The 25,331-nt window shown below is 46.7% G+C and overlaps 1 protein-coding gene across 3 annotated transcripts; it reads right to left on the bottom strand.

Moving 5' to 3' along the window:
• Positions 1–5,567: 5,567 nt before the first annotated feature.
• Positions 5,568–24,743, bottom strand: CDC6 (cell division cycle 6). 3 transcript variants are annotated; one of them, XM_083469879.1, is made up of 12 exons: positions 24,619–24,743; positions 22,822–23,007; positions 21,088–21,348; positions 20,032–20,231; positions 18,220–18,395; positions 17,408–17,514; positions 16,177–16,316; positions 15,128–15,228; positions 11,477–11,541; positions 10,217–10,434; positions 9,171–9,311; positions 5,568–6,719 (listed from the first exon to the last, which is right to left on the bottom strand). In XM_083469879.1, the coding sequence occupies exons 2-12, from the start codon at positions 22,997–22,999 to the stop codon at positions 6,633–6,635; spliced, it is 1,674 nt and encodes a 557-aa protein (XP_083326005.1). In that variant the 5' UTR covers positions 23,000–23,007; positions 24,619–24,743; the 3' UTR covers positions 5,568–6,632. The 3 variants fall into 3 exon arrangements, with proteins under 3 accessions (XP_083326005.1, XP_083326003.1, XP_083326004.1); XM_083469877.1 differs by having other exon boundaries at positions 24,581–24,674; XM_083469878.1 differs by lacking the exon at positions 24,619–24,743 and adding an exon at positions 23,824–23,843.
• Between the last annotated feature and the right edge of the window lie 588 nt (positions 24,744–25,331).

Raw genomic sequence — 25,331 nt, 5'->3', positions numbered from 1 at the left:
TGGTAGCAAGTTCAGGAATTAACTTTTGGAATTTACTGCCACAGGATATAATTCTATGTCTATGAATATCCCTTCAACTAGTTTGGTACAGTGGGTTGATATGAAAATATTCCAGTTGTGGAAGAGTCCTCTCTATATCCATTTTCTCTTCCTTTCCTCCATTCTTTCTCCTTCCTTTCATCTCTCTCCCAGCCCAAACTGGAGTGCAAGCTCCATGAAACGGGACCATTTTCATTTCCCCCTTTCGTTTATTGTGCAAAGCAACGCATGCAACCATGTTGGCAACGTTATAGAAAAGAATGCCAAGACGAGAAAAGTTCCTTCAGGGTCAGAACTTCACATCAACGTACCTCTGGTCAAGCCGTCGGGGGGGGGGCCTCGTGTATCACGCTCCGATCTCCGCACGATTGCGCTGAAGGTCCAGCGTGGATCCAGTTCAGGGACTGAAGGTCTTGCAGCAATTGGACACAGATGCAAGAAAAAACAACCACCAAGAGCCCCGTGCAACCACACCCTCGGCACTTCTTGTTAAAGGAAGGATTCAGCCCGTTCTCCCCCTCTGGGCTTTTAGTAATCAGATTCAGCTCCTTTCTTTTTTTAATGTCTGGCAGATGGAAGGATTATTTTTTCTAAAAAAGGTTGTTGTTTTTTTCGCGTTTGAACTCTGACTTGAAATGAGGTGAGAGAGTTTAAGTTTGGTATCTCTGGGAGGAAAAGATCACATTGCTCCTCTCCCTTAACGCACCCCCCCCCCCAAGGTATTCCCGACATCTCCCTTACGTTGGCTCAGAATTAACTTCTGGATTAAATTCATCATGCGGGATTTCAACTGGCAAGTTTTAATTAGCAACAACAATAATAATAATAAAGGAGAGAGTGGTAGGGCCCCCAATTTGTGCAGAAGCCACCTTCTGAATCCCAGGTGTGTGAGGAGAGCTCTGGGCACCGCAGTGAGAGAAAGGCTAGGTGTCAGAGCAACCTGGACCTTGGCAGGAGGCGGAAGGATGGGTGAAGCTGACATCATCCCATCCAATTTCTACCGCTTCTCTTTGCCTGCCCACCTCAGCTCTTCTCCTGCCTGTAACAGCTGGAATTAAGGCATCCCTAAATCCTCTTCCTTCTCCCACCAGGGCACATAGTGATAAAAGAGAAAGAGACAGTAGTCAAGGGACGTTCTGTGTCCAACTAGGAGTGCAATGATCTGGAGACAAATAAAATGCATGGGAGCAGCAGCTCTTAAAATAGGCACACATTACTCCGCAACCCCTGCTCCCATCAGGCACAGTGACCAATACGCCATACTCACTTGCCCAGACTCTCATCCCAGGTTTCCTCAAATGATACCTCCGGTGCCACACCCAGGTGAGAAACAAGGCTGATCAGTCTCTCACCCTATAATAATAATTTATTATTTGTACCCCGCCCACCTGGCTGGGTTTCCCCAGCTACTCTGGGCGGCTTCCAACAAAGATTAAAAATACCCTAGATTTCCTTTCCTGCTCGTCACTTACCCTGGAGCCATTACTCTCACCCTCTTATAAATAGGCGGCTTACAAATCCCAGAATAAAAACAGCACATGCCTTTTGCCAGCAGCAGAGTGTAAGACTCTATAGTGCAGGGGTAACCAATACACTGTCCTCCAGATGTTCCTGAACTCCAATTCCCATCAGCCCCTGACCAACATGGGAGTTGCAGTCCCAACTACAACAGGAAGGCACCAAGTTGGCCATCACAGATACACAGATGATATAAAGCAAGCCTTAAGATACAGAACACCCCCCCAAAAAAATCAGTGGATTCAAAATTACAGGCAACACCCTCCCCCATTTACGAGTGCTCAATATGTGCGTGATTGCACACACGTGCATCGCACCAAACACGGAAGTGACCCCAAAACATCATGGAACAGGGCAGAACCAGGTGTTTGCAGGCTTTTCCAATAGTGTTTTTCGAATATACACAATTTCACTGACGTGCATGGTACCTAGGAATGTAACTCTCGCTTAAGTGGGAAGGTTGCCTGTGCAAAATTTGTAAGTCATGGGCAGGTGGAGGAAGGGGGAAAGGTATTCACTGGGTGCTAAAAAGACTACAACTGTAATGCCTAGCACGTCTCTCTTTGGGGAGCATGCACCACAGACTTGTCAAACCTTGGCTCCACCAGCTGTTTTGACCTACAACTCCCATCAGTCTAGCTAGTCTAGCCCATAGCCTGGGCTGAAGGGAGTTGCAGTGCAATATTGGGAAGGCACCAGGCTGGGGAAGGCTGGCTAAGCATAACCAGGGTGCCACCACTGAGAAGGACCTTTCCTCGGGAGACCTCACATGGTGGAGATGGAAGGGCCACTGATTTCAGGGTCCAAGTATATACAAGAGGGAAGTGATGCTTCAGGTAACCTGTTTTCAAACTCTCTAGTACACTGGAGACCGAGACCAACACTTTGAATCAGTAGTGGAAGCCAACGCAGATGCTAATGGCCTAATATGATCAAATCACCCAGAGCCCATTAAACAGTCTTGCTATTCTGGACAAACAGCAGCTTTCAAAGGCAGCCTGACAAGTAACACATTGCAGTCAAGTGACCACAGTATGGATCACCCAAGCAGGGCTGTATCCAGCAGGTACAATTCATCAGCGACTCCAATATATCCCGTAATGGTGAACACCTAAAGCACTGATTAGCTGCCCTTTAACCTCCTTGTCCTACTCACAGGAAGGGTAATAAATGATAAGGCAGCACCTCTCCCTTCTTCCAAATCTCCACGCATGCCTTTTGAGTAGGCTGCAGAATCTCATGTAAATTATTGAGTTGGGAGCAAATAATTGGGCGATGGGCATTTATTCTGGATTAAGGCAGAGCAGGAGGGCTTGACCTCACATGAACAACGCAGCGCACACCAGCAGCAGCTGTAAACCAAGGTAGGAGGAATTCAGAGCAACCTCATTTCTGTCTGCTACCTTCCGACAAGGGGGACACAGAGTCGCTCCAAACTTTACACTTGGATTGCCGAGGCTACGGCCAGAGGCATGTCTGAGCCCCGGATTTCTTTTTCGCTGCTTCATTACCGGGGAAGACGGGTCTGAGAAGACCAACGGCCCGCTCATTAGAAACTGCTGATGAGGCTGTTCTTGAGGCTGTGTGGGAACCGGCTGAGAGATCAAAGCAAGCTGATGTGATTCAGAACCCAATTAAGGGCTTTGGATGCGGGGAGTGGGGGGGGGAGGAGAGAGAGAGAGAGAGAGAGAGAGAGATGAAGATCCCACTTGCTACCTTGTTCCCAGAAAACAAGCAGAAAGTGGACAGAAGCAAAACCACCCCGTCCAGGGTTTGTGGGGAAGACCTGCTTAGGTTTCTACTGCAATTAATTTTCCAGGGAGATTTCTGTCCCTTGATGTGGGCAGACACGCTGCAACAGAGTTGGGAGTTTCAATGTTTTCCATGAAAAGTTAATCAAACGTATGGTGAATTTATGCAAATGCCTTGAGAGTAAAAAGCCAAGCACAAAAGAATTTCAGATTCTCCTCTAAGTGACATTTTTCTTTCCCCATATTTATTTGCCTAAGTAATTGATATAGCTGCTCCATAGCAGAAGAACTTAGGAAGCCAGTGCGGTATAGTGGTGAGTGTCAGACTAGGACCTGGGAGATCAGGGTTCAAATCCCCACTCAAGTCATGAAGCTCACTGGTTGACCTTGGGCCAATCACTGCCTCTTAGCTTAACCTCAAAGGGTCGTTGTAGGATTAACTGAGGAGGGTATGTGTGTGTGAACCATGCATTCTTTGGAGAAAAAGGTGGGATATAAATGCAATGAAGAAGCTCCCCTGCTTACCTTCTTAAAAATGCTGAAGAGGCTAGCCAGATGGAGATGTCAGTCGCCAGCCTGGCAACCAGAGGCGGTCGCAGTTGGACCCGCACCAGTTGCAAAATGAGCCTGGCTAATTTCAAACACTGGCCATGTGTTAAAGTATATTGCAGAAAAACACTCCCCCACCCCCCAGCATAAACATTTGAACATGTCCTGAGAAGTCACTAGAAAATTAAGTCACTCCCAGAAAGTGGGCCTTCACTGTACCTATGTGCTCCTCTCCCCTAGCTAACACTCCCTGCTAACATTTATTCAAGTCTGTGGGGGCACTTTTCATCTATCTTTTCCCTATCCACTCCCAACCCCATAGACTGAAAACATGAATTCCAGATGGAGAAAACATCACGTTGTTTATCTGCCGACTCTCCCCACCCCGCTCTCTTTTCACTCAAAATACATACAGCCCTGGGGTGGAGAATAGATGCCCATGCTGTACGAAGCGCTGTCTCGCTTTCAAGGTCCTGGTAGCTAGCAAAATATGATTTAAAATGCAGCTGCCCATCTGCTCTCAATCCTTCCCAAAGCCTGCTTTCTATTAGCCGTGAATGCTCTAGGCCTTTAACTCTTTGAAAGCTGGCTCGCCGTGGTGCACGGCCTTGCTTTACTAACAATGTTAGGAGCCCAAAGTCTCGGTGTGGTTCTCTAGGCCCTATGGAGGACAGCACAGCTATTAAAACTGGAGGGGGAAGAAAATTGGGGATCTTGCAGGTTAGCAATACTGAACTTTGGTGGTGATGGGCCTGAGCAATTTATTCCAGAGGGTATTGCAAAGGGTTAACCACCTAAGGGTTCGACTAGGAGACAGAGCCGCAAAATCCCACTCGCCCCCCCCCCTTTTATTACTGGGCTGGTTTCTCTTAACACTGTCACGGATTTTTAACACCCGATGCCATTGTGGTTTACAGGAGCCAGCCATCAGGGCTGCAGATGGGTCAAGTCAACCCACTCTGCTGTGTTTGAACAAGCAAGTTGCCAAAGCCACTCTGACTTGCCAAAAAAATACAAAAAATGGATGTAGTACGTCTCCCGGCTTCTGCCACTCAGCTGTAAACAAAGTTCCACAAACTACGGTACTGGGCAGCATGGAAACTTAGGGGACAATATGGATAAAATTGAAGGTCCTTGGCAGTTCAATCATACCTGGGCTAACTAGAATATTTGCAAAGGGGTGAATGCTCCTAATATTTTGTCACACACAAAAGTCAGACAGAACCAACTGCAACAGATGCTGAATGCAAGCACAAATCTGGAAGAAGACAAGGGCAGCATACGGAATGCGTAAAAGCACTATTTGCAAGTACATTGTGACGTGACATTCAAGGCGACACATGACAAAGAGTCTAGTGAGCACTAAACCACAATCCGCAGGGCTTGTTGCATTTCTAGATGAATGCCAATGTAGAATTAACACCCCCAAACGTGCACCCTTGTGTATAGGAAATCCTGAGCAGTTGCTGCTTGAAGATACTTGAAACACGATTGCAGCCCTGCTCTAACGGACAAGAGATTAACACTGGGTGCTCCCTCACTTACGAAGCTGCCACTGGGGAAAGCAACGCACCACACGACACGAAGGATGAAGCTTAGGAATCCTATGCAAGGGAATCTGTGCCACCTCGTTGCCTTAAAGGAACCAACACACAAAGTTGTGAATCTGAGCCCCAACTAAACAAAACGCACACGCCACACACCAAAACCATAATCAGGACTGTTTTAATCTATAAAAATTTTTAAAAAGCAATGCAAATATACTCCATCTGTTGTTTTTTTAAAAAACAAACATCTGGCTGTAAATACGCATTTCAGTACATCTCAAATACTATAAACTCATGGGGTGGGGTGGGAAAAAGATGTTCTGAAATTTCCCTCACCAGGGCTGCAAGCCACTCAAAGAGGGAGGGGCGCAGTGTGGAAACCCAAGGCAGCATTTCATGGTAACTATAAGAATTTTGAGTTCCACACAAAGGCATCAGACTAAGCAGCCGGCAGTTCGCAGAAGTGGCTCAGAAACGAAACAGGCCAGCTCTTTGCCCCAGGCCGCAACCAGTTCCAGCTCCAAGGCTGCATCCACAGTTCATAAACGTTAAGACGCTTGGAGACTTCAGGTTTCTGTGCCTCTCTCTCTCTCTCGCTAAGCCCCACTGCAGCTCCTGAGATGCTAAGCCTCAGCATGACTGACATCTGCTTCGCGGAAACAGCCTTGACTTCAAAGGAGCCTGCGAGAGAAGCTGCTGCCTCCTTATTTCCTCCTGTGACGTTAATGGTTTTTGTTTCTGGCAAATGGGCTCTCTTGCTGACAGCCTTCATCCTCTTTCATCTTGGGTGCTTAAGACAGGCAGACGCCCCAGGAGTGACACAAGCAGCCCCAGTATGTGTGCAGGTGGAGGGCGGGCAGGGGGGGAGAGATGTTAACACCGTTGGCGTGTGTTTCTCCCTCTGGGATTCATAAAAAGAAAACGGGAAGTGTAGGAAAGGGGAGATACCTAGGCGAAGGGTGGAAGTCCAGCTCCTAAAAATTAACTGAGTCAGCTCCATTCCACCCATTGCTTAGGATACCTTGCAGTTTAAAAAACACCCATTGGAAAAATAGACAGGGCATCTGTATAACACTGATGCTGCTGGGGCCAGCGGGGGTAGGGGGAGGAGTAGGGATAATCATAATCGTCCACCCACTGATATGCCTCATGAAATGTTTCCGGCGAGAAGTTACGGTCCATTAGTTAGGAACATTCTGTGCAAGAAGGGAGGTGAGAGCACGAACTCTTAAATCCCCTCGGCCAAGATGCTTCCAACCAAAACTCCATCCTTGAGGGCATGTTCCACGTCCTTCTCTTCTATCTTCAGGAAGACCTGGGAAGAAAAGGATTTGTCAGGCTGGAAACTGGTAGTCAGCATCCATCATTGCCAAAAAGCACGGTCTCTACAGGAGGCCACTCCTGGTAGGACGCTGGAAATCACTAGGCCTCCGTAATGGGAAGATGGGGAGAGAGAATACAGGCACACCTGCTATACACAATGCCATCCAAACAGCTCCGCTTCCACCCAGTGCCCAAAGCCCGCATTGCAACGGTAGCTAAATCGTATGGTGACTCTTGCAGAATTTCACAACCTGTCATGGGATTCCCCCACTGCCAATTCCCAAGGTTGTAGAATCATAGGATTTGGGACACCTGAGGGTCCACCTGGTCCAAACCCCTGCAAGACAAGAATCTCAACACAGAGTCTGCCATCCAATCTGAAAGCATACCAGGCCCTGCATAGCTTTGCAAATGTGCTAGCAGTTTTATTGCTGCGCTACTAGATGGAAGGTGGAACATTTGTGGGCAGAGGGAGGAGGCCCAAAACCATCAGGTACAATGGGTGTCTTGTATCTTTATACTTCCTTCATCCAGCACTTGCTTTCTTCCTCAAGCTGCAGAACAAAACCAATTTTGGCCATCAAACAAAATTCAACTATCACGGCTTCTTCTCTTGACAGCTCCTCGCTCCACAGAAGGATTCCCATTGTTTGCATAGATAAAATGCCATCCTGCGGCAGGCATTCTCCACCTTTTCAAAACTTACTTAGCTCAGGGCTAAGGTTTTGGGGGGACAGGATAGCAGGGGGACCTCCATTATCTCTGTGCAGCAGAGCCAATGGCGCCATGGCGGCCCAAAAGTGCCCTGTGATGCTCCTGAGACTTTTCACAGCTGCACTGGCGGTGGCAGATCTTACACAGGCAGATCAACTGATGTCAGGGACTGGTTGGACGCAGAGGAGTAGTGGGAGGAACCCATCTGGGGAACCCCCAAGGGAAGAGAAGGTTTCAGAAGGTGAAGAGGTAACAGGTCTTAGTGAGCTATGAGAGTTGGTGGCAGAGAGCAGTCCAGAATCAAAGGCAGAAGCTGAAGCAGGAGAGGAGGGAGGCCAAGAGGTAGAGGTGGGTCAGGCTTGTGAAGAGGCATGGGTGTCTTCAGTCCCTGCTGCAACAAGCACCCCTCCCCATTGGCCTTCCAGAACCAGGAGAGGCATGAAGTGGGGAGTCTCTGATTGCTTGGAAAAAAAACTCTGGAGAAGAGGAGACACTGCTGGCTGTGGGGAGGCAGGGACCTTTAGTCTTGGCATCTGCTTCATGGGGGCAGTTGTTGTGATCATTAGGCCTGACACTCCTGTGCAGATTCTGTCTTGCTAATAAAGTTATCTCCAGCTTACTCGGTGCGAATTTCTGCTGGCTTGCTCCTGTCAACTGACCTGGCAAGGAACCTCTGGGTTTTACACTTCTGCTCCCTTTTGGGCACACCTATGTGCAAGAATGCTGACATTTAATTCTCCATTATTTCTACACTTCTCCCTCCTATAGAAGGGTGCAGCCTCTTTCATCAGACTGACAGGAGGGGCTGTGCACTGTGGCTCTCCCACAGAGCTAAAACAAAGGAGAACAAGAAAGATGCAGCAGTTCTCCCACCAGCACAGCTAAGGCAGGCTGAGGAGGGAGACAGATACATTTAAGGAAGCCAGCAGGGGATTTTCAGGCATCAAAGCAGCCTGGCACCCAAAGTTTTCCAGAGGAGGCTGGGACCATGAACCACTGGGGCAAATCACCACTGCTCAGTGTTATTTCTTCCACTATACTGGAGTGGTGGAATCAACATGTTTCCAGTGACTCGTGCTGAGGACCAGTGAAATAAGGAAACGCTGCACACTGAGTCCTTAGGGGGAGAGTATATTCTTAATCTAAATCTGTGTTTCCCAAACTTGGGTCTCCAGCTGTTTTTGGACTACAGTTCCTATCATCCCCGACCACTGGTCCTGCTAGATAGGGATGGTGGGAATTGTAGTCCAAAAACAAGCTGGGGACCCAGGTTTGGGAAACACAGATCTAAATAAATGTAAAACCATTTTAAAAGGCATGGGGCTAATTCCAATGCCATGCATTTCCACGGCAAAGCACACACCCCTTTCTCAAAGGTTTATTGTAATTTGCTGAGGGACACAAAATTTTTCGCATCTCAGCACACAATTTAGTTCTGATGTTTACTAGCAAACTGCCCCATCAAATATATTCAGCAGCCCCATATAGAGTGGGACTATTGGGTTCATCTACCACAGCACAATCCTTTCTGAGTGGTGGCGGCTCTCTCCTTGCATTGGGATTCTTTTAGTTAGAGATGCTGAGAGTGAACATGGGTCCTTCAGCATGCAGAGCACGTGTCCCACCACCAGATCATGGCCCTTTCTGAGAGGTGAAGGGGACCCTGGATACTGCCCTCCCCACCCCTGCTGGAGTCCAGGCCATAGCAAAAGTAGGTCTGCAGCAGTACCTTAGTCAGACGCGCTTCTTTAGTCTTCTTCAAGCCCACAATGCCTCTGGATTCCAGGAGAGCCGAAAGCGACAGGCATTCTGATTGGCCAACAGCTCCTACTTTCTGCTTGCGGCAAACCTTGCTGTAGGCCTCATGCAGCTAGGAGGAAATGCCATTGAAAAAACACAGCGTTTTTGAGTAGAGGAAACAGAAAAGTGTGCATAATGCAACTTGCTCTCTATGGCTTCCTCCAAGTGTCCCAGGCTAGCTAGTTCCCTCTTTGTGGCTTCTAACTGAATAATAGGTCTCCTGCCCATGTCCCGCACAGCCCAGCCAAAGCTGCTGGCAAAGCAACACACAAGTGCTGCTCCACACCTCTGGCATATGAGCACTGCTACTAGTCCAACCCCCCTGAAATGCAGGAATATGCAGCTGTCCCGTACAGGTATCAAACCTGCAACCATGGTGTTATCAGCACCATGCTTTAACCAAGTGAGCTATCCAGGCTGACTTGATGGTGGAGAGACACAAAACCCTTCCACTCCACAGTAGTTTAGGATGGGTAGAATAATACTCAAAGAGAAGACAGAGGTTTTTAGGGTGCAATGCATGTAGCCTATGCTGCACCAAACACTACTAAAAGACATTCCAAGCAGTCATCTTCCACTCCGTTCCTACATAAAAACTTACTTCTGTAAGCAAACAGTTTTCATTAACTCCCATGGCCTTTAAAAAAAAACAAAAAAAAAAACCAAGGACGGGAGACGTAAGAGGAGAGGAAGAGAGAGGCAGATGGAGCCAATTCCCTTGAAGGTTTTTTGGGGGACTCTAGTTCTTTGTGTACTGCACGTCCCGCATAAACAGCCAAACATTTTTAAGTGGGTCCATGGTAGGACTCAGAGAAACTCCTTGTGCACTTCTTCCTTTGTGCTCCCGAGGACTCTGGTTTTAAGAGACGAACCCTTGTGCTGCAAAGCAAAGCTCCTTGCCAAGTAAGAGTGGCATAATACACTAGCAGTGGCAATTTGAAGAGGTTGGGGGGCAGAGAGACTCTGCACACTCACCTTTCCCAGCGTCACCTCTTTGGTTTTCTGTTGCCTGGTTAAGAGCAGCAAAGAACAGACCAAGATTTTCTGCTGCAAGGGAAAGGTATTGGCATCGTCACGGCCTGCACCTGAGGCCAAACGGTCACCGTACACATCAGAGATCACCCGGGATACGTGGGCCAGTCCCACCCGCTGGGGTACTGCTGAGTCTGTGGCTGGCTTAGAAGAGGATTTGCCTGAGGACGGGAGAAGTCAGAAAGAAGACAGTGAGCAGCTGAATGGAGAGTAAGGCAGTGCAGGTAGAGCTCAATAAGAAGGTCCTGGCATGGGTTGTATCTTCAAAAGGCAAAGCTTCATTCCCATATGATTGTTGCACAGTGGTACCTTGGGTTACATACGCTTCAGGTTACAGACTCCACTAACCCAGAAATATTACCTTGGGTTAAGAACTTTGCTTCAGGATGAGAACAGAAATCGTGCTCCGGCAACGTGGCAGCAGCAGGAGGCCCCATTAGCTAAAGTGGTGCTTCGGGTTAAGAACAGTTTCAGGTTAAGATCGGACCTCCGGAACGAATTAAGTACTTAGCCCGAGGTACCACTGTAATGTATACACTCTTCTTGTGTTTATATGCTGCCTTTGGGCCAAAGAGCTCAAAGTGGCATAGCTAGAGTTCCCAGGCAGTCTCATATTCAGGCAATGACCAGACCCAGACCAACTTGCCTAACACAGACTTAAAACGGTGTATCTGCTCTCCATCCTGCCCATTCTGAAGCAGAAGTAACAGATGTCCGCACCATTTATACATTACAGCAAATGAGAAAAAGATGAGGCAAGGTGGACCCAAAGCTATTGCAACACTACACATTCAGAGTACAATGTCCCTAAGATGCACAGATTTTCAGTTCATTTTGGGAGATGCTTTGAAAACCGAAATCGCTTGTTTTCATGCTCCCTGGACGTAGTAGTAGCTTCACACCTGCATTTGCACTGCTCAAGTTACACTTAAAGCCAGTGCAGGAAAGACAAGGAGCAGGTGTTCGCCTCCCTCTGCAGGGCTGACTGCTGGAAGGGAGAACATTTTCCCCGTACCAGCCAGCTGCACGTTCCTCTCTGTCTCCCTTCACCACTGCCCCCCACATCCCTCAGCAAGGCCTGAACAAGTCCCTGGGAAGGAACGCTACCAACTAGGGTCAGGAAAGCATTTAATGAAACATGACAGCACTGCACAGCAGCCTAGGACCTGCTCAGGGGGAAGAGCAGGGAGGAAAGCTACTTACAGGCAGGCAGCAGTTTAAGCACAGTTTGACTCTTCACATCTGACTCCACAATTTCAATGGCCCTCCTAAGGACAAGAGTAACATTTCAGACAAAGGCGTTAGTTCCCTGCTAATGCTTTTTATCAAACACAGGGCTACTCCAGATTTTCTCATTAAGTTGTCCACTGAAAGACCAGTTCCATTGGGCTATCCATCCTTCAATTCTCATCTAGTCCCCTTGAATCGATGGATGGAAGACAGGGTAACTCGCAACATAGGAACGGACTGCTAATAAGACACAGGTTTGTTTGGACAAATATATTGATATTTGGAATGAGGTTATACAGAATATAGTTGGTACAGTATTGAATACATATATTGCACTTTTCCCCACTTTATTTTGTACAACTGGGGGGGAAAACACTTTTAAATATTATTAATAATAGTAAGAGTAATGATAGCAAGTCATCATCATCTCCCATCTGGCAACAGATATTACAGCAGGCTGCAACAGTGGGTGACATGGAAAGCAGGGTCCTTTCCAGGAGCAGCTTAACCTGTAGTCCCCCAGAGGTTGCTGAACACTATACCACCCATCATCCCTGACCACTGGGCCATGCTGGCAAGGGTTTCTGGGAGTTGGAGTTCCATGACAGGTGCAGCATATGCCAAACCAACCTCCCCTGGCCCATTCCAGCAGCTCCGTTAGGCTCCTCCCATTTCCATTTTGGCGGCTCATTTGTAAGCAACTAGCATTTTAAGGACTGGCGCTTGAGTTTCCTTATTTTGTCCCGCTTCCCCATCCCTTTACGGCTATGGAGGTAGGGAGCAAATGGTTTGATTAAGCTTATCTTCATAAGCAGTCGCCCAAAAAGATTGAGAGAGAGAAGAAGGGAGGAGACTGTGCCTGGATGTAACCGGTTATGGGTCCTGACCCATCAACGAAAATCAGCAGTCCAGAAGGACTGTGTTTCTAGACTTTTGTCTGTTGTCATAATAAGGTACCTAACCAGCCCGTAATTTTATCATACCATGTGGCTGTTCTGTCTTTCTCACCCCAATCCTGCTCTCAAAGCAGTGTTGAAAAGTCACAAGAGGGAAAACTATGCAAGCAAAACCCCCCACCCCACCCATAGGAGACCTGGAGTGGCACATGCATGGCCCATTAATGGGAGCTCATTACAATCTTGCCTCTTAATGAGACTAACGCTCTATTTGTTGTAGTGGAAGCGATGCTGGAGGCAGTTCTCAACCCAAAGCCCCAGTGCCAACCACTGTCTAATTTGGGCACCCCACGGGGGGTGCGGAGCACGGCTAAATCTCTGTTTAAGTTGACAAATACTCCAATCAGACTAAGCTAAAACAAAACTAAGCCAGAACTAAAGATGTTTGGACATATACCCTAACTAGGGTTGCCATATTCCCAACATTTTTTTTAAGGTCAAACTTGAACTTTTTTGGGACATCTTTTTGTTGATTTTTTTTTAGTGTACCCGCTTTGCCATACGTCAAAGGGAAGGGGGGCAAATTAAACTCTTCTAGTTTTCATTTATTTTAGGGAAAGAGAATATACTTAATGCTCCCATTAAATTCAATGGGCTCTTAACATTGGCTAAATGCTCCCCTGGAATCTGTTGTTTGATAGGTTTTGTATCAACTTTAATGAATTCATGTATTTCTCCTACTGGTTTTCAGTATTTTACGAGATTAATCAGGGGCAAATTTTATTTTGATTTTTAAAAAAAGAAATGTAATTTGTTTTAGGAAGTTTGTACATACAAACTACTTTGTGTTGATAGTTATGACCTATGGCCAAGTCAAAATGAAATTAAAATCTGCCAGAGACAAAGCTTTTATGAGAACCCCATCAATAGAAACAACATACCAACAGACCAAATTATAAATGTGTGGAAGAATAATCTGCGTCTTACAAGAATGCAAAGGTGGGGCTCTAACAGGCCAAGCTGGAGGGTGTTGGGAGAAGAGCATAATGAACAACAACAACTTATACCTTGTCCATCTGACTGGGTTGCCCCAGCCACTCTGGGTGGCTTCCAACAGAATATAAAAAACGTAAGGAAACATCAGACATTAAAAACTTCCCGATACAGGGCTACCTTCAGATGTCTTAAGAAAGTTGTATAATTGTTTATCTCCTTGACATCTGATAGGAGGACATTCCACAGGGAGGGTGCCACTATCGAAAAGACCCTCAGCCTGGTTCCCTGTAACTTTATTTCTTGCAGGGCGGGAACCGCTGGACGGCCCTGGGAGCTGGACCTCAGTGACTGGGCAGAACGATGGGGGTACAGACACTCCCCTCAGGTATACAGGACCGAGGCCATTTAGGGCTTTAAAGGTCAGCACCAGCACTTTGAATTGTGCTTGGAAATGTACTGGGAGTCATGTACTTATTTTAGGACTGGTGTTATATGGTCCTGGCAGCCGCTCCCAGTCGCTGGTCTGCCAGCCGCATTCTGGATTAGTTGGTAGTTGTCAACAAATGGAAAAAAAGGGGAGCACCATAAAGTGAAACGCACACACACAGGCAGCCACAAAGCCTCAACCGTGCTCAGAAGATAGAAATATTCTATCTTCTGAGCACGGTTCAGGCAAGCAGTGGCTTCCCCTTATGTTCCTTGGTTGGTATATTTCTCTCTCTCTCTCTCTCTCTCTCTCACACACACACACACACACGTTTGCTCTGCTGTAGATGCTAAGGAAACTGCTGCTTGCAAAATTGACAGGTCCATTTTGATATGACAGAGACAGCAAGAGCAAGTGGTATGTAATGGCTGCCTATCGCGGTCCTGGCCACGATGGTATGTGGTCCCCGACCCTTTTCTTCCAAGAGAATTTGGCACTTGGGGAGGAGGGCTACAATCCAAGAATTGGGAGTCCACTCCCAATTCTTCTATCTCTTAACCACTGCTTGTAAGTTTCAAGTTGCAAACTTGATGTTTCCTGCACTGGACATCATATACATTGGGCCCAAGAAAGACGGCCGCTGTTTCCTCCCAAATGGGCTGATGAGCCAACCTCTGAGGTCTGGCAGGGAGGTTCCTACCACGGTCTCATTTCCTTTCCAAACCTATGAGCAGCTAAACCCTATTTCACACACACACACACGAGAAAGATCTGTGCCAACATCCCTGAAAAGTAACAGCCGTGCCCTTCCTTCTGCCAAGGGGTCATGTCTATCATCAGCCTGTGCTGAAGTACATGTTTATACCCCCCAAAAAATTGTTGAGTCAAACAGAGGAAGAGGCAGCCCCCAAGCAAATGCCTGGGCAAGGTCAAGGAAGGCAGAAAGCCAACTTGCAAGGGAAAAGGAAGTACTTCTAAGCACCATAAAGATGTCTGCTTGAGAACTGTTAATGAGAGCCTTTTGCAATCCAAATGTAATTAACCAATCTATAATCGCAGCAGGGAGGACCAATTCCTCTCACCCTTCATAGGTAATGGGCTGTGAACGTTTCCAGACATTAACACAGTCAGGAACAGGAAGCACCCTCCCCTCTCACCACAAAGGAATGAGGGCTCTCCCCCGCTCTCTCTCTCTCTCCCTCCACCTCCCAGGCAGGGGGACCAAACAGCATAATGAAGCTTTAAATCACATCCCACATGCGCTGTAATTAGCTCGGGTTTTTAAGAGTGCTATATATTCTTCACCTGCAGATGTCCAGAGCTTTGCGCGCATCCCCAGAGACAGCAGAGACTTTCCGAGCACAGAACTGGATGGCGGCGTGGTCCAGCACCTGCTCCCCTGACACCTAAGGGACAGGGAGAAGAAAACAGGAGCTGCAAGAGAAATCTTGGAAGCTCTGCTGCGCGACATTTTCCTGGATTCAGTAAAAAAAACAAACCAAAAGGGTTTTGGGGGCATGTGTAAAGGCAGCGCCTTTGTAACAGCCCAAGAACTCTTTGTTTTGTCCAACTTACAGTCTTTAATCCCCACCCCCCGACCTTATTTGTTGCCACCAGGAAGTGGCATAGAGACATGGAGAGCAAAGGGCTTAGCAAGGAACAAGACAGGCTAGGACTGATTTATCAGTAAATACAATGTCAGCATGCTGTGGCCAAGGGGGCTGCGTGGAGCTCCTGGATGTGTATGTACTGCACCAAAACGGAGGGAATTTAATTGACTGGTGATCTGCTACCAGGCCACGTTCAAGGTCATCATCCATCAGTTGGTTTCAGATGTCTTGTAAATACATTGTCCCTTTTTGCCCAAGCTTTCCCTGATCCACAGGTTTGGACCCTCTTATTACTGAATTGCCATTTTTATCTTTAAAAAAAAAACAAAAACACACCACTGTTTCACTCTTTTATATGCTGTAACTCTGTTTATGGCATAGCAGCATCTCATTTCCCCCAGATTACTAGCGTTCTGTGCCTTCCTTCACTTTACAAAGTAGCCACTGCTCTCGCAAGAGGGGGAAAGTGGGCTGGTTCTCAAACACAGGGAACCTGGAAAGCACCCCTAGTGCCAAGGCACAAGAGAGGTATATATTTTGCATGTTAAGATATTAACAAATTTAGCAGGGTTCCAGAGCAGAAGTGATTGTGCCTTCTGCAGGTCATTTAGGTGTATTCTGTATTCTCATTTTGTATTTTTCTGTTGCAAACCGCCCTGGGATCTTTGGATGAAAGGCAGAATACAAATTTTACAACAATAACAACAGGACAGGAATTTTGGAACTCGGCTTCTGAGATCTTACCTGCTTAAGGCGTTCCTGGAGGATGGAGGCAAGCTGGTCTTTGTTGTACGGGGGAAAGTTTAGCAGCTGTGGCCTGCACTTGGGACGGGCTTGCAGGCGGGGCAGGATGCGATCTGTGAGGTCCAGAGCATTGGCTATCCCTACCAATGAGAAGAGATACTTAGAGGCCTTGGAGACACCCAATTTCTATCCTTCTATACCTTTCTATCCTTCTTACCCCATAGCTTCCCACTCATATAGCTTGCCTCAGAAATGAAGGGACCGCATTCTTAAAATAGACCACATAACAAAAACAAGAATTCACATACAGCCTGAAGTGTTCACCTAGAATGCTGACCTTGCACCTGCTGTCTGAAATACAGCTCCACATACCTTCACTCTGCATTTGAGGGACCACACAGACCCACAAAATAAGTTCACGAAAAGACCTTATATTCCATCAACGCCTAGCCAATGAATATGACGGAGAAGTGTAGACCTCATATAGAAGCTTAAGAATTAGCAACTTTCTTGTGGCATGCTGCGATAAACTTGCATGTTCCATTAACCCACCTGGAGCTCCAGGGTTTCAGGCAATTGCTCAGCCTTTGGTCTGTATCCCATAGGCTGGTCAGTGGAAGGCTGGTGGGTGGGTGGTCCTGCAGTTTGTACAGGGAACTCGCCCAGGTGGCTTTCCCGTCTCCCTTCAGATGTTCTATTTCTGTCAAAGGATGCACTGAACCGATTTACGAATAACTCATTCCTCCACCAAAGGGAGTGAGGTGGGCAGTGGCATACAATCCTACTGGAACAAGTGCCTGATCTGGTTTGGGGAGGCCTTAAAGCCAAATGTCCTCGGCAGGTCCACACACTCCTCCCTGCCTCCTGTTGTTCCTCCTCCCTCTGCCTTCACTGGCCTTGTTGCCTTCGCCATGCCATATTCATGTAGCAAAATTGGGCCCAGTCTGCATAATATCCTTGCCTCCAACTAGTAGGTTCAGACAGGTGACTAGGAAGGTGGTGGCTTGCTCCTGCTTTCCAGACACTTGTGTCTTCTGGGCCACAGAGAGGGGACAGGCGTACAAGCAGTGAACGGGAGGGACAGTGGCAGGAGCGAGGGCCCTGTGGCTGGCAGTGTGTGGGTGCTTGAAGATTTCCAACTGTGCCACCCACCCCACAATGCCAGTCCTGAAGTCATGCTCTCCTCTCTCCTGAAACATAGGATTGGGCGTCATTAACTCTCGACACTCACCGATGAGAACGAGCCGGGAGTTGGGGAGGGAAGGCCACTCAAACATTGTGTACAGCACATCCTGCCCTTTGCTGTCCAGCTGATCCATCTCGTCTAACACAACCAAACTGTGAAGATGAAAGACAAGAGCACGTGAACACCACCACAGCAATGTGCTACGGTAAGAACATCCTTTCTGCCACTGTCACAGCATCCAAACACCCATCAAATGCAAGTAGCCCCATGGCATCCTTGGCACAGGACTGAAACTGCACCTGTCCTGCCAGGTACCCTATGCTATTTAGGCAGGGTAGAATAAAATATTTCAAATTATAATCACTAGCTTCTTTTTAAAAAAAGAAAAAGTAGTAAATGTTTCTAGCCCTGCAGAAGACTGAATTGATCTCTCAAATTCTTAGGTCCAGAATCAAATTTACCATTATCCAAAAGACTAAGTGTCCACACCCTGCCCCCAGTCTGTTATCAAAGTATGGGCATTTAGATTGACACTGCTAAACTCTCTCTGACAGCAATGTTTACAGCTCAGCCACATATACTGCACCAAACGCACAGCAAAGAGAAAGTGCCCAGTATAATAGGCTTTAGATATTACAGCTGTTGAAGACCTTTCAGACTAAACCCATATTTCTCTAAACCTCATTAAGAGACTTTTATGAAAGGTTTATAGCACAAAATGTGCCTTGCCACTCAAAACACAACAGTGACGTGAGGATGCCTGTCCAATAGAGGTCATGGCTACCCTGTGACAGAGCTGCTCAAAACTGGCTAGTTTTAAGAATGCCCCCCTCCTACCACAAAGGGCTTGTGCTTACACCATGGGTGCACTTTCTGATGTCAACCGTTTCACCAGCCTTCTGATCACGTCACCCCTGGCTGCTTTGTCTGCTCCAGCCTGGCCCAGTTGTCCAGCCATTGCTGGGAACACAGCCTGGGAGCTTCTCAGAGCCATGCAGTTCAGGACTATGGTCTGGCACCCAGCGAGCTCCGCCTGGCAGGGAGACAAAGGAGTGTTTGAGAGTAGATCAAACTTTGCAATAGAGTACAAGTAGTGCAATAAAGAGACAGAAATTCCACAGACCATCACTGAGCAGAAGTACCTGCAAGGAAACTGTGGAGGACAGGAAATTACGGGAGGCCACTTTCTTGTGCCTGGGGGGCCAATAATCCAGCATGAGGGATGGTCAAATATACTCTCTTAGGCAAAACTGCCAAGCTGCCCCCATCAGGCACAAATTATAAGCATACCGCCCTGGAAAGGCAGGTCCTTGAAATCCATAGAATAGCCATGTGTTCACATATATCTTGTAGGGGCAACATATTTTCAATTCAGGCAGCACACCAAAGCATGGTTTGTGTCAACCATAGCTCAAAACTCCTATCAGTTTGAGCATCCAAATGTTCAGCTAAGCTATGCTTTAGAGTTGTTTGTCTGCTTTCATTTCCCCACTTCTTCAGCACTTCCTAAGTTCACTCCTACTTTTGGAAACAAAGCAGTGGTTGTCCCTATGGTTTGTCAATTCGGATACCACACCAAACTTTAGTTAGCACAAAACCAAGGTTCCTATACCCATCTTTAATCAGAGATATGATTTGCTGGCCAAATACAAAACACAGTAAAGCTTCCTTAACCTTGTTTTGGAATATTAAAAGTGTAAGATATACAGGCAAAAAGTATTTTATGGGCATTGGAGTGATTGCAGGAAAAGGTTCTCACTGGGCTCTGAATTCACATAGTTCTCCCACACTTAATGGCATATGGGAGAATTCTGAAAGAAGAGTAGACCCAAAGCTGTATCATATAATGTTAAATGCCATTTGTCAGAGCTGGGCAATGGTTCTTCCGGCATTACCGTCTTTTTCGCTCTATAGGACGCATTTTTCCCCCTCCAAAAATTAAGGGGAAATGTATGTGCATCCTATAGAGCAAATACAGGCCGCGCGGCTAAGCCCAAAGCCAAAACAGCGCTCTGTCTCACTCTTCTAGCTTGGGGTTAGCTGTGCAACGCCTCTGAGGGGAGCGGGGTGCCTTCACCCCGCTGCCCTGCAGAGGCTAGAAAGGCTGTCCCCGAAGCCAGAACTGTTCTGTTCTAGCTTGGGGATGGCTGCGCAAAGCCTCCACAGGGCAGCGGGGTGCCTGCAGAGGCTCCAAAGGCTGTCCCCGAAGCCTGAAAGGCGCTGCAAAGGCTTCAGGGACCTTTGAGGCTGGCAGTGGGGGAAAGCAGCGCTTCCCCCCCGCCAGCCCAAAAGAGCTGGTTGAAAATAACCTGAAGCCTCTAGAGCCCAGAGGGAACTCCCGCCGCACTCGCAGAGGCTTCGGGTTGCCTTCACTGAAGCCTGAAGAGCGAGAGGGGTCAGTGCGCACTGACTCCTCTCGCTCTCCAGGCTTCCAAGGTAGCCGCCTTAAGCCTCCAGAGTGTAGTGAGAACTCTCGCTGTGCTCCGGAGGCTTTGGGTGAATGCACCTTGAACGCACCTAGTTTTAGAGGGGGAGAACAAGGGGGGAAAAATTCCCCTGTTCTCCCCCTCCTATGGTCCGGTGCGTCCTATAGAGCGAAAAATACGGTATGTTTCATAGCAAAAGTCTGAAAGAGGACCAGCGTCCAAATTCAAATCCAGCAGTTTTACCTTTAAGTCCATCAGGGCCCTGTTGAGGCAGGCAGTTTTCCCAGTGCCTGGAGCTCCAGAGATATAAAGGCTTCCTGGGATCTCCCTAGAGACATGCTCTCTCAGGAATCTATGAAGAACACCTGTCTCTTTCTCCCTTGCATGCAGCTGGTCCGGAACAGCCGTGTGTAGGAGACTCTTTGCCTGCTGGTAACAAGTGCCTGTATAAACAAAATGAAGACAGGTTTAGAACAAATTAAACACCTCAATATACCTAACAAAAAACTATACAAATAGTAATTGTACAACTCTCTTCTAACAGAGACAACAGTAGACAAAAAACAAACCAAAACCAAAACAAAAACAAAAAACCCACTGGAGTTAGGAAGAGATCTATTACAATAAATGAAAGATTACTTTTGCTGTCTCTTTTTAAAAGTTCTATCGTTGAAGCTAGCAGCAGCTGAAAGCAGATTGCTAGACTAAATAGACCCTTGCCTATTCAAATGCGTCTTGTACTGCTCTGTTTAATACTACTGATGTATTGCCTTGCTTTTTTGAACACTGCCTGTAGTTGTTAAGATTGCCGACATAAGAATCAAATAAGAATGTTCAAGAAGGGACGCCATTCTAACATGAACGTTGCTAATAAAACTTACTTGCAATATTTTGACCAGCAATAAATGACTAAAGATGAAAGGCAGTATGTCAAGCCCCTCTGTGATCACAGCTAAACCACAAATTTCAATGGTTTTTATTCCTTGGCTTCCCTCAAAGCATCCTAGGAACTCTAATTTTATGAGGTTGCTGAGAATGGTGAGAAATATTCCAACCCCTTCCATGGAACCACAGCAGGTCTTGCCTGCGGGTAATGTAACAATTGAAAAAGTCTGAAAATTTGAATTCATGACACAGCCATGCCTTAAGTTTTCTCATTTTGTGGGAATAACAGTGAACTAGCCTTGGATTCTGAGGACTTAAGAGACTGAATTCTTTATAAACCCATTTTTAAAAATCCAAGCAACCGCAGAAGATGTAGTACCCAGTTCTTCCACCATACACAATGCTATTACATACCTTCTTGCTTAAAGAGACGAGTACACACCAGTTCTTTCCTTGGGTGGCGATGCTGCGGTGAAGCGTTAGGGGTTTCTTGACCACCACGAAAGGGAGAGGGAACCAAATTGCTGCCCTTAGTTGGAGATTTGGGGGTTGAACGCTCGCTGAAGAGTAAAGCCCGGCCCTTGGGAGAAGTGGGTGGAAAGCTATTCTCTTTTTTACCCTGCTTACTCGGGGAGCAAGGCAGCAACTGGGTGACATTGCAAAGATTGTCATCTCCTGTGGGAAACACACAAACACATGCCAAGTTTAGAAGAAAGCAGCAGCAGAAGAAAATGAATATGAAATACAGACAAGAACCCAGATATAAAAGACAAGTTTGTCTGCCCTCTATTTTACCAGAGTTCATGTCTGCCATACAACATGATGTCTTTAAGATGCCTTTTGTTATTTCATTTAAAGTTTCAGAGCTCTTATTATCATAGGCATCATTTAGGAAAAGCACAAGCACAGGGCCTGTCAAATGCCCCCTTATTCAGAGAAGTGTTGCTGTGCTCTGCCTGCTCCTTCCCTCTGGGCCCTTTGCAATGTACACTTACTGCATCAACCCTACTTGTTCTGACTTGCTACTGCAAAAACTCCAAATGCTGGGTTTAGAACACAAATAACCACTTCAATCTTTGTAGATAAGCCTGTCTGTAGGAATACTGTTGAGCAGAGCAATTATTTCAAGCACAGACTCTTCAGCAGTACACAAATAGGCCTACCTATGAATTACTTTTTATCTTTCGAGTTAGCCTTCATGGGAAATAGACCAGATGCTTTGCAAGAAAAAAATTGTCCCAATTCCACTCACTAACTCCAGGTAGGACCCGTCCAAAACCCTGCAGCCACTACCAGTCAGTGCTGACAATACTGAGATGCATGGCCTGAAGCTGCATAAGGCAGCTTTTCCTTTTTTTTTAAAAAAAAGATATTTATTAGAGTTTCCAATTTTTTACAAACAAAAAGAAAAAACAAACATAAGAATATTAAAAACACATAAATTTCACAACTTATTTTCTCATAACTTATTTTCCCGACCTCCCCATACCTCCCCTTCTTGTATATCCAGTTTAAATTATTTATATAGCAAATCCTTATCTCAAAGCATTACAGCTTAAAAAAAGGAAAAAAACCAAAGAAAAAAGAAACACCTTATTTTCTCTCCAACCTCTTAAATTATTATAACTTTAAATTTTTACTTACAAAAATAAAGTCATTTTATCATAATTACAGCTTGAAACCACTTAATTTCAATCCAACATCATTCAACATTCCTTAATTTTACAATATTTTTGTAAATAGTCCTTGAATTTTTTCCAGTCTTCTTCTCCCTGGTCACGGATTCTGCCAGTCCCATACAATCAATCAGCTTCATCTGCCATATAAGGCAGCTTTTCCTGTGTTCTTAACTCTGGTGTTCAATCTGAGAAAATCTTGGCATCACTTAGCAAAGTCCCATTCACTAATAATAATAATAATAATAATAATAATAATAATAATAAATTTTCGTTTATACCCCGCCCTCCCTGGCCAGGGCCGGGCTCAGGGCAGCTAACACCAAATATAGATTTTGGTAAAACATAATAGGAAAACAAAAACAGTTAATTAAAATACAGCTGGTTTAGTGCCAAGCAGAATGGCTGAGCAGGCTTTCTATATAAGAACGTGTTAGGATATTTTTGTTGGATGAAGAGAAAGGCAACTCACCAAGCCGTTTACGGGGGCTGAGAGGCAAGACCTGCTTCTGGGGTGAAACTGACAGTGGCCTTGTGTCCAGTTTTGAAGCCTCCTCATTCTCTAGAGGTTTGTGACATCTCCTAATCGATTTCCGCTTTGGGAATTTGATGGTGCTCTGGCTTTCAGACTGAGATCTGGTACAAGGCATGATGGACACTGGAGCCCAAAGAGAGCAAATGAAAGACATTTAAGTTAAGTGTGCATGTGTGCGCGTGCACACACTTTTAAATTTCACAAATAGTCTCTAACAGTTACAACTATCCTGTCCCCCAGCGATGCCTTTCCTCCCGCTAGGTGAACAACAAAATAAAGACCTGATTGGAACAGAGTATTTTCCCCTCCTTATTCACCAAAAACAGCTGAAGTCTTACATTTGGGCTTAAGGGGCTAGGCTCCCATACAGGTCTATGAACCCACACCTCTCTTTTTAGCAAGTTATTCACTATCCCCAGACGTCCTTGCCCCTAATGATTAATCATGCTCACCCCAGCACAAGCTCTTTATTTCCCATCCTTTGTTCACAACATGCCCCTCTCACCCATTCCTATACCTTGAAGGTAAGCTCAAGGTTAAACATTGACGACTGTCAAGGTGATAAACCTACCCACCACCTAACATAAAAATTGTTGGCTGAAATAGTTCGAAACCCAAATTCCTGCTGGATCATCACTCTCTGTTCCAGGAGCAGAGGCATACTGCGTTAAAAATACTCACCCCAACCTGCCTCATTTTGCTCATTTTGTGGCATCACTGTTGTTCTCTTTTCTTTTTATAGTGATAATTAAAAACAACAACCCTAAGACTTATTTTGCTTTATCTGTTTTAAGTACAGTAGCCAATGTTTTTAAATGATTATTAATTATTGAAATACTTTATTGTCACTTGTACAATTTGTATACAGTGAGATTACACGAGCACCCCCCACTCAGCTCTCTTAGTCTTAATCCCCCTCGTTTACTGACGCACAGTCACCAAACCCGAAAGTCAGTTGCCCTGTTATCTAAGAAAAGCCCTTAGTATCCATTCCTTAAAAGGGCCTGGCAGTAAATTCTGATGCCAGAGTTGCCTGTTTTTCTCTACACTCTCCTGCCTTCCTTCCAGAATTACATAGGGGGGGGGGGGAGGTTTCCACTTGCTGATTTCAAAGATAAGACTGCTGGAAATATATATATATACACACACACACACACACACACACAGTATTAAAACTGGAAGAAAAGAAATGCAATTTCAAATTCCCGCCCCCCAGCCATTAAAAAAAAACCTCTTCAGTAACTTTAGGCCAGTCTCCAAAAGCCACACTGAAGGACGAGGTGGCCCATGAGATATGTGATCAGATCTCCCAACTTTTTATTACGGCGGGGGGGGGGGCAGAGGGCTTTGAGTTTGAATGGGAGTGGATTCAGGGGAGATGTTTTAATATCCCCACTCGCACTTTACCGCTCTAAATGACTCTTCCCCAAAGCGAAAAGTGAGCCAGTTGGGTCTCACGCCCCTCAGAAGCACATTGAGCGGATCTTGCTCCTTGGCGAGCGTGTCCTTAGGGCCAAAGCGCCCAAAAAGCCTTTGCAGCGAGACGTCTCACAGACGAACCCCCCCCTTTTTTCATGCCCTTTCCCTTTTTTCAAAATTTCTTAATTCATTGATAACAGCAGCAATAACCACTTCGCCTCCCCTCAGCCCCCCGCGCAACCCACGAACCCCCTCTCTGCTCCAAGCGCCTCCTTACAGCCAGAGCCTCTTTCGCGCGCCAACATGCGCACCTACCGTCAACCCGAACCTGCGGAGCCCAAGGGGCGCGAAGCTTCTTCCCGCAACCAACCCGCTTGACTAAATGAAGCGACTCCGCCTGCCCGCGCGTGGCCAACTGGCCCCGGTCCGCCCATTGGTTCCCCGGAACGCGCGCGCCGGACCCGCCCAGCCAATCGCCGCTCTCCGCGCCAAACCTGAAACCTTCCGTCTGCCCAACTACATCCCGCCGCAACCGCGCTGGGCGTTCCAGCCAATCGGCTTCTTTCCCGTATCGCTCGGGCTCCTCCTATAAGGACCTGGTGTTGTTTTTCCCCTCCCTTCCTCTTTCCGAGGGGCGAAGCAGCGCACAGGGGACCCAACTTCCGGTTTGATTTTGGAACGTTCATCCCGCGCTCTGGGCGGGGCTTCGAAAGCCGCGAAGTTCCACAGATAAGACTCAGGCGGCTTCTTCTGATAACGCCTTTTCTCTCTCCCCTCCCATCAGTGGACTACAATCCCCAGAAAGCATTGCTGCAAAATAGATGCGAGATGTTGGGAGGAGCACGCTGGAATATGTAGTCCGGAAATGCGGTTTCTCCCCCCCCCCCAACTGGGAAAGCAGACGCACACTTCCGAGGCTTTCCGTGGCTGCGACTTTCTTGAATTCCACGGCTTATGGAAGAACAAAGGAACTAATACACTTTTAAAGATAGACTACTAAGCCCTCTTGTGTGGCCGGTGAGGCACAT

Source organism: Podarcis liolepis, assembly GCF_965112155.1.
Source record: "Podarcis liolepis genome assembly, chromosome: 13".
Lineage (NCBI taxonomy): Eukaryota > Metazoa > Chordata > Lepidosauria > Squamata > Lacertidae > Podarcis > Podarcis liolepis.
The sequence above is the reverse complement of the archived record's forward strand: the minus strand, read 5'-3'. Positions and strand labels throughout refer to the sequence as shown.